Source organism: Arachis hypogaea, chromosome 18, assembly GCF_003086295.3.
Source record: "Arachis hypogaea cultivar Tifrunner chromosome 18, arahy.Tifrunner.gnm2.J5K5, whole genome shotgun sequence".
In the NCBI taxonomy this organism is placed as follows: domain Eukaryota; kingdom Viridiplantae; phylum Streptophyta; class Magnoliopsida; order Fabales; family Fabaceae; genus Arachis; species Arachis hypogaea.
This window is the reverse complement of record NC_092053.1, coordinates 14,066,713-14,076,926: the sequence shown is the minus strand read 5'-3', so window position 1 is coordinate 14,076,926 and position 10,214 is coordinate 14,066,713. Positions and strand designations below refer to the sequence as shown.

General features: G+C 30.0%; 1 protein-coding gene across 1 annotated transcript; it reads right to left on the bottom strand.

Moving 5' to 3' along the window:
- Positions 1 to 5,573: 5,573 nt before the first annotated feature.
- Positions 5,574 to 9,922, bottom strand: LOC112772237 (senescence-specific cysteine protease SAG39-like). The gene is made up of 2 exons (XM_025817140.2): positions 9,459 to 9,922; positions 5,574 to 6,261 (listed from the first exon to the last, which is right to left on the bottom strand). The coding sequence occupies exons 1-2, from the start codon at positions 9,895 to 9,897 to the stop codon at positions 5,678 to 5,680; spliced, it is 1,023 nt and encodes a 340-aa protein (XP_025672925.1). The 5' UTR covers positions 9,898 to 9,922; the 3' UTR covers positions 5,574 to 5,677.
- Between the last annotated feature and the right edge of the window lie 292 nt (positions 9,923 to 10,214).

Genomic DNA, 10,214 nt, shown 5'->3' with positions numbered 1-10,214 from the left:
AGTAATAGAAGAAATAGCAAAAGCTAAAGAAGAAGAAAACTGCAAATTCGGGGCAGAAAACGAGAAAACAGGGCGCGGAATCGGAAAGAGCTCACCAAAAAATCTTAGGGAGGGTCCCGCTTGTCCGCCACGTCAGCGCCACATCAGCGCCACGTCAGAGAAGCGATGACACATGGCGGCACCGGAGAGGAGCGAGAGAGACACGCTGGCAGTGAGGTGGACGCGGGTCAACCACGGGTCGGGCCGGGTCGCGCGTGGGTCAACCAAGGATGGCTTCGTGCGACACATGGCAGCACCAGGAGCGTTGGATCTACACCAAGATCAACGGCTGCTGAAAACTGGAGGGCGAGGAAGGCTGACGTCGCGACACGTGGGAGCGCGAGGAACGTCCGATCGGCGCCGAGATCTAACGGTTGCTGAAGCTTCTGGAAGGAGAAATAATGGAGGTGGACAGCAAACTTTCGGCGGCGTTGAAAAGCTGACGAAGAGAAGAACACGATGATGTCGGAGGTGACGAACCAAAGCGTTGAAAACAGATCGAAAAACGAGAGAAAATAGACACAGTCGGAGGAGAAAAACAAGAAGGCTATGAACAAAAATTCATTGAAAAAAAAAAAACTTTAGGCTCTTGATACCATGTTAGAAACAAGAGACTGAGAGAGTAATCTGAAAAGTGTATTATTGAGTGTGTTGAAATGTACAATATACAAGGGATATTTATAGGTGTTAAATGAATCAAAGTAATAAAGACATAGAATCCTATAATTAATATACAGATATGCTATATAAATATAGCCGATGCTAATTGATCTAAATTGATTCTAATGATTCTCTAACATACATATTAAAAATAAGGTTGGACACACTGATACGTAATGGTATTTAAGGGTATTTAAAGATATCCAAAAATTTTTTTATATGATTAGATTCAACAGATACGCATATTAAATAGTGTTGATTATGTCTAAAATATATCTGAGATGTAAATACAATAACTAAATAAAATATCGGTACTTGAGAAGCTATTGTAACCACCAAAACTTAAAACTTGACTGTAGTTGTATATGATAAGATTGCGTGGTGATGCATGCGTGTATGATGTAAGTACAGGCATATCATTCCGTTTCAATTTGTTTTTTCAGCATACATGTAATTAATTGAATCTGATGCCCTCCGTCCACACGTGTTCTTGTTTTCTTCTGCATTTGTCTTGTATTGCAACAATTGCAATAATGCTTTATTTGCTCCTTTTTTTGACTATAAGGCTGTTGCTGTTACCTTGGAATATATACGATATGATCTAGAAAAATGATATTTGCATTATGTTTTTATTTTTTTTTATATTTTCTTATAGTATAAGTTTTTATTTTTATTTTTTATGGATCACGTTTAATATTAAAAATAGAAAATATAAAAACAGTGCATATAACAGTACTCCATGGCGTTCATAAAGAATTCGTCCTTTGGTCTATTTGTCAACGTCAATGATTTAATCTTATGACGAGCAGCGCTAATGCTTGATGAACCAAAATAATGGGATTAATAGATAGTTAGATACTATTAAAGATAGCATGGTTTAAAAAGATAACATGGGATTAATAGATAGTTAGATACTAAAATTGGTAGTTTTATGTTATATGCTCTTGATTTAAAAAGATACTTCTGCTTACAAGATTTAATTCACTCACCGGAATTACAAAGAACCTAATAGTTGTTTTTAAATTTGCAGAAAATAATAAAGTTTATTTTCAATTTCATGCCAAAATATGTTTAGTTAAATGTGAGCATTTTAACAAAGTGTTATTGCAGGGATTTAAAAAGTGATGGTATCTACAGATTTTACAATGTAGCAGTTCCTCATGTTTCTAGTTTAAAATAATCCTTCTAAATCTTTGTATCTTTATAATTGTGGCATCTAAGACTAGGCAACACAACTACGAAATTTGTATCTTCTATTCTCTCAAATTTTAATGTTATTGTTCAGAATAAAGATAAAACCTTGAAATCTGAATTGTGTGAAAATTGCATGAATGCTAAAATGCACAAGTTGCATTTCCCTTTATCTTCTACCACTTACAATGATTCACATATGTTTAGGGATCATCTCCCTATACTTCACATCTTATTTTTTGTTATTATGTCACTTTTATTGATACATATTCTAGATATACTTATCTCTTTTTGTTACAGACCAAATCTCAAGTTTTGTTAGCCTTTCAGCAATTCAAATTATACATGGAAAACCTTACAAACCATAAGATTAAAGAGTTTCTTCAATACAAGACATAATTTGTTCAAGCAGGTATGTGCAAAGATTTTCTTGTCCTTACACTCCATAATAGAATGGTATAGCAGAAAGAAAACACAGACATCTCATAGAAATGAGTCTTACCATGTTATCTACTGCTTCTAAACCTTGTTACAATTTCTTTAGGGTATTTGGTAGCTCATGCTATCCCTTTATCAGACCTTACAGCAATACTAAGCTAGATGCAAGAATCCAAAAGTGTGTGTTTATAGGTTATGCAACCAAATCTAAGGGTTACAAATGTCTTTCACTTTGTGGAAAAGTCTATACTACTAGACATGTTATTTTTGAAGAGCACGTTTTCTAGAATTATTCCTCCAAACTGAGTCTCCTTAAAACAAAAATAGTCAGTCTGATATCCTTACTAAGGTTCTTGTTGTCTAAGAATACTCAGAATCAGATTGTGCCTAAAAGTATTAATACTAAATTCAATAATCCAGCTCCGATCCTCAAGTAGCAGATTTAGCTAATAATGGGGAAATTTCCAATCTTCAACTTCAAGATCATTTTGATGATCACCATTAGAATGGTGTTGTCCCTATTTCTGGGACTCAAATATGCATACCCTTTATAAACCAACCCAATTCTGATTCTCCATCTATTACTGACACTTCACCTCATACTCATAATATTACATCCTTACATAATAACAAGCATCTTATGTTAACTAGGTCCATGACTGGTAGCTCCAAACCAAGAGTTTTAAATACCAATGTCAACAATCATGATAGTGCTGAAGATATACCAAAATTAGCCTCTGCTGCTTTGCTTATTCCTCATCGAAAAGAAGCAAAGCAAGAACAGTTCAAAGCCCTGATGAGAACTCACACTTGGACTTTGGTTCCAAAACCTGAAAATGCAAAGATTATAGGGTGTAAATAGGTCTTTACTATCAAAAGATTCTCTGATGGTTTTATATAAAAACACAAAGCTAGATTGGTGGAACAAAGGTTCCATCAATCACAGGACTTTAATTTTGAGCAAGTTTTCATCTCTGTGATTAGACTAACTACTATTAGGATTGTTTTCAGCATTGCTTTATCTAAAGATTAGATTATAAGACAATTTGATTTTAACAACACTTTTTTCAATGGCAACTTGCATGAGGTTATTTATATATGTATCAACCAATTGGTTTTGATCAAAATTCTGAGACATATGTATGCAAACTAAACGAATCTCTCTATGGCCTAAAGCAAGCCCCTAGAGAATTCTTAAAATTAAGCAAAATCCTTCAATCTTTTGGTTTTCTTAGTACTAATTTAGATACTTCTCTGTTTGTGAAGCATGGCTCAAATTTTTTTATCTATATTCTATGTTATGTTGATGATATAATCATAACAGGAAATGATCCATTTGAAGTTGAAACCAGGATTCAAAAACTGAATAATAGTTTTACTTTGAAAGCTCTTGATGCCTTATCTTATTTTCTTGGTATTGAGATTCAAAGGTTGAAATATGGATAGCTACAACCTTTTCAAACAAAGTATGTTAAAGATTTGTTATCCAAACTTGGCATGAACGAGGCTAATGGTATGCCTACTCCCATGATATCTCTTCACTTCAGTTACAGTCTACAAGCTAAAAAAAATTGATGATCCAAAATTTTGAAGAGGATCTTGAGATATTTTCAAGGAACAAAGGATCATGCTCTCATTATGTATAAGTGTTCAGACTTTAAGTTATATGATGTTACAGATTCGGATTGGATAGCAGATGTAGAAGATTGATAGTCAATTTCGGACTTTTGAGTTTATCTTAACACTAATTTGATTTCTTGGTCTTGTAGGAAACAAAACACAATCTCAAGATCATCCACAGTGGCAGAATTCAACAGTTTAGCTGCATGTGTTGCTGATATAGTTTGAATAAAGAATCTGATTGCTGAATTAAATATCAAATTGCCTACTGTTCTATCGATTTTTTGTGACAATTTGAGTACAGTTCTTCTTACAGCCAACCCTTCTTCATGATAAAAATAAACCTTTCCAATCAGACATTGAAGTAGTTCGAGAGAAGGTTAATACAATACTAATAGTTTTGCTTAGTCTCTTCTGTAGAATCATAGTTTTGCTTCTAGTATAAACTTCTAAGGTGTTTTCTTCCAATCCAAGCTATCTGAACTTGGACTTCCATAGATACTATTTCTTTTATACAAACTAAAGAAAAACCAAAAATAAATAAAATAGAGTAAAATGTACATAACAAAGAAATTTATATATGAAAAAAAAAAGGAAAGAAGAGGCTATGGTGTAATCACTCACTGAGACTTGTTTTCTACTTGATCAAAAAACTAAATTGAATACAAAATAATTAAATGCAGTAACCACACATTGATCTCCAATAATCTATATCTAATCCCCAATCTAAGTTTAAAAATGCAAACAATTTTAAATTAGTAGGAGTGAAAAGGTAACTCTTGATCGTCAACCATTCCAACAAGATACATCAATATGTGTTTTACACATTTTCAATGAGAATTTAAAGGATGTTATATATTGACTAACTTTGTTAACTAAATTAAATATACAATTTCAGGGCTTGTAACTTTTTGCTACTAACTGTATCACTTCACAACTACTTATCAAATGACTTTTAGTTAGTTTACAAAATGATTTGTAAATTTAGTTATTACAAATAATGTAAACTTTGAAAATGCTTTGTAATTTTAGAAAGTAAGATGTAATGTACAAAATATTTGAGAGAGAAAATGTGTAACATTATAATAAGAGTGAATATTCAATCCGACATTGACAATTATCTCAAAAAGACTACGAGACCTCCAAACAAAAAAAAATATTCAATCCGATCTCTGAATTTTATTTTTATGGGATTAATTAGTCCTTGTGCTAAAAAAAATTACTAACACAAGGACTCATCAGTCCCATAAAAATAAAGCTCACGGGTCGAGTTGGGTATTTTTTTTTGTTAAGGATCTCGTTGTCTTTTGAAATAATTGTCAGATATCGTTTAGGATTTTTCTCTTATAATTAAACATGTATATGAGCAATAATATCAATAAGGAGAGATGATGTATGTCGAACAAAATCTACAAAATTGTTTTATTAGAAAGCAAAAAATAAAAATTACAAATATGTAGTTTACATACTAGAAATTTAAATTTCTGAGAATAATCATCAATGTATCTCCATCCATCCGGAGATAGACTAATGAATTATTAAAACAAACAAATAATTCTTGAATCTTGTCTTAACCAAAATTCAAGAAGTACAAAGTAGTTTTCGAGAATTTAAATTCATTGATTAGTAAATAATTTATTTTTAACCATTTGAAAAAGCGCACATATAATGATAATTATTCCATGGAAATTAGTTACACATAAACACATATGGTACGTAACTCTTTTAATTAAGCAGTGGGATAAGAAGCATCCATGGCGATTCCACACAAACCAAGACCAGCACCAATACCTCGCTTCATCCTAATGTATCCATTCTCACCCCATTCAGTACCCCATGAATTCTTAATAATCCAATAATCAGTTCCATTCTCAGTACCATAACCAACGGCTAGAACACCATGGTCAAGCTCAATTCCACAGGGTCCATCATAAACACCACTTTCGTAAGAGAACATACTATCTGCTTCAATGGCAACTGCTATGGGTTGGTTAGCGAGAGCTTTCATGAGCTCGGTCTCGTTGTTCGCCGGAACCATCTCGTAGCCTTTGATCTGAGCAACTACGGAGGCTTCTTCCGTTGCATTGCATACACTGTCCGTTGCGTTGTAAGGGTAATTTGCGTCGCTTGTGATTCCGCCGTTTTTCCAAATGTATTGAAATGCACCTTCCATGTAACCGCCGCTACATCCCATATCCCTACCGTGTATGTCACAACTCACCACTTGTTGCTCGGAAAGTGACACCAGTTGTCCGGTGGTTAAGGCGTTTATGCCCTCCACCGCCGCCACCGCGGAAAATGCCCAGCAACTTCCTGGTTTTGCAAATAATTCATAATCACATGATTGACTACTCTCAAAAGAGTGAAGTAATAATGAAGAGATAGATTCATGATGCTACAAAGTACAAACTAGATGAAAAATATCAAAAGAAACAACCCACGACCATAAACCTGAATCTAAAACTAAACCAAAAAATATAAAGTCGCCGAGTAATAAAACTATTGAAGTTAGAGAAAAATCCAAATCAGTTCCTGACAATTACCTCGAAAGATAACGAGGCTCCTGACAAAAAAAACCCCAACCCAACCCTTGGCAAAAAAAATAAACCCAATCCGGCCCTGACAATTATTTCGAAAGGACAACGAGGTCCCTGTGCCAAAAAAAATAACCTGTGCCAAAAAAAATAAATGTTATTTTTTTTGGCACAGGGGCTAATCAGTCCCAAAAAAAAATTATCAGGGGTCGAATTGGGTGTTTTTTTTTCTTGGAGGCCTCGTTGTCCTTTCGAGATAATTGTCAGGGCCGGATGGGGTATTCACTCTTGAAGTTATCATCTAATTTCTTATTAATTAGTTAATGGAAAGTATTGTAAAAAGAAAAAAAAAACATCTAAATAAAAACACTCAACTAATAAATTAATTGTTATGTATTTGTGTATAAATAGCTATGTTATTTATTTATTTTTTTGAAGATAGAGATATTCGAACCCCGCAACTTCTTAATTGAGTATAGGAAGACTATATCATTTGAACTATAATTCATTGGTAATAAATATGTTATTTAATTTATTTTAAATAAAAATTTTTATATTTTAATATATATTTTATATGAATGATAATAAATTTTAGGTGAATTCTACCCAACCCCCTCTAAAATAACATGTAAGTTACCCTTCATGATGTGTCACATTTTAATTGGTCATTACTTAACTATAGTTGGGTTATTTTGTAATTTATTATTTGAGATGGGTAATTGTATAATTTCTTAAAATATTAAAATTCTACCCCATTAATTGAAGCACGTTCTCACGCAATCTCTTTCTACAGTGCATCATTTCTTAACAGGTCGTTGAATTCCCATGGCTCGTAACTTCTCTGTTCTTCCCAGTATAGCCAAGGCGGACTTCATTGCTATCTCTTGTCCTCTCATTCAATCCCCCCTTTTTTTTTTTTTTTTTACCATGAATCACTCTTTACCAACATCAACATCATTAATGGTTAGTTCGGTTATTAAATTTTTTTATTAAAAAAATATATATTTATTTAATTACAAGATGGAATATATATTCATATTTAAAATATAATATAATAAAATAAATCTATTTAAAATACTTAAAAGTATAATTAAAATCATGAATATATAAATATAATAATAAAATTTGTACTCTAAACAAGTAAACATATTTTTTATCATACATAAATTATTTAAAAAATAAATATATTATTAAAATTAATAATACAAATTTAAAATAATAAAATCCAATTTTTTACTGTATTTGTTATAATATTTTTATTCTTTTAAGTTACAATTTATTAGTATTTTATTATTTAATTAATGATTAAACAAATTATTTTTATAAAAAATTATGTTTTGTATTATCTTATAGAAGAGACCAATATAGTAGTTTAAAAAATAAAGTAAAAATGAAATTTTAAATAAAAAATATTTAATATTAAAATTTTTAAATATAAAAATAATTTGTATAAATATTTAAAAGATAAATATAAAATATATGCATAAAATAAATAAAACAGATAAAATGGAAGTATTCATGAGAAATAAATAATTATTTTTGTTTCCTTTATTTATTTTTAACATGTATTTTATATTTATATCCTGAATATCTATATAATTTGCTTTTGTATTTAAAAATTTTAATATTAACTATTTTTTATTTAAAATATCATTTTTACATTAATTTTTAAATTGGTATATTGGTCTCTTCTTTAAGATTATACAAAAAATATTTCTCATGAAAATAATTTGTTTAATCATTAATTAAATAATAAAATATTAATAAATTAAAAATTAAAAGAATAAAAATACTATAAAAATTACTTGTAAGAAAGTTGAATTTTATCATTTTAAATTTGTGTTATTAATTTTAACAATTTATATTTTTTTTAAATAATTTATGTATGATAAAAGATATGTTTACTTGTTTAGAGTATAAATTTTATTATTATATTTGTATATTCCTAATTTTAATTATACTTTTAAGTACTCTTAATAGATTTATTTTATTATATTATATTATATTTTACATATGAATATATATTCCATATATTATTTTTAATGAAAAAAATTTAATAACTAAACTAACCATTAATTATATTGGTAAGGAATGATCCATGGTTAAAAAAAAAAAGAGATTGAGTGAGAGGACATGAGATAGCAATGAAGTCGGTGCTGACTATACTGGAAGTCGGTGCTGACTATACTGGGAAGAATGAAGAAGTTACAAGCCATGAAAATTCAACAACTCGTTAAAGAATGATGCAGTGTAGAAAGAGATTGCGTGAGAACGTGCTTCAATTAATGGGGTAGAATTTTAATATTTTAAGAAATTATACAATTACCCATCTCAAATAATAAATTACAAAATAATCCAACTATAGTTAAGTAATGACCAATTAAAATGTGACACATCATGAAGGGTAACTTACATGTTATTTTAGAAGGGGTTGGATAGAATTCACCTAAATTTTATGGTTGATATATGTGTGTTTATATATATATATATAAAGACATGCATACTTTGTATTTATATTCCAAATGATGTATTTATCTCTATCTTATTTCTGTATTGTTATCTTATGTAATTATGAAAGAAAAAATATAATAATGAAAATAAGAAATGCGAATGCGAATATATAAAACAACTTTATGGATATAGATTTATATAACCATTTATTTCAATAAAAAAAAATTTGAAAATGAATTTTGTGAATACCAATAGAAAGTGACAACTAAAAAGCATACGACCTAATAATTAATAGACTTGGCTTGATATTTTTATTTTAAAGATTTTATAACAAAAAATTAAAAACTAAACAAACTATAAGCACGTACATGATTCTATTGTTCTCATCAATTTTTCCTCAAATTATATAAAAAAAATTAAAAATGAAAGTAAAAATGAAATGTATGTAAATAATCATGCCCTAATATTATTATAATAACTAGAAATAATTCATATAATTCTGTAATATTATATTGCTAATCTTACCACAATCGCCTTGGTCCTTAACATTAGTAACAGCTCCTTTAGTCCTCCAATCTATGGATGAAGGAATGGAATCAACATTTGCATACTTAAATGTTGATGGTGTTGATGATACCCTCTGTGGCCTCTTGAATCCATTTAGGGAAGCCTTAAGCTCCTTAGTGGTTTTGTCAGTTAAGTGGTTAATACCAAGTTTATAAGACTTCTCCCCAGCAGCATTGAAGGATTCAATGTATTCTACATTCTTCTTGAATATCAAGAACCGTTCTTGCTTCTCCTCATCATCTTTATAAACTTTGTCATATTTAGTCATCCATTGCTCATGCCTTTCTAGCATAATAATATTATTGGATTCTTCATCATTGAGTTTTCGGGACAACACTTGGGAAATCCCAACTACAACAATCACGAATAGTAATAGCTTTTGGCCAGTGAAAGCCATGCCTAGCTAATTAATAAAATAGAAGCTTGTGTTAGTATGAATTATGAACCAATGGCTTGGTAGTTTATATAGAGATCTCCACTTCAATTTTGAATTAATTATTTAAGGAAGATATATATATAGTTTACTACGTACCTCTTATATCATTGTCCTTTTTTTTTTTTTGCATTTTATTTTCTTAAATTTTAGTATGCGTTTAATTATTAATTAATTAATTAATTATACTCCTTAAATTTCCAAATTTATTTATTTTTATTGAGAGATTATTATGTCAATAAAATAAATATAGCATAAAAGTAGTTTTAAAAGAGAGAAAA

Excerpts from the sequence above, each read along its gene's own strand:
- LOC112772237 (XM_025817140.2), bottom strand. The coding sequence starts at position 9,897 with ATGGCTTTCACTGGCCAAAAGCTATTACTATTCGTGATTGTTGTAGTT. Across the intron at positions 6,262-9,458 it reads TAAGGACCAAGGCGATTGTG|GAAGTTGCTGGGCATTTTCC; the intron begins GTAAGATTAGCA and ends TTGCAAAACCAG.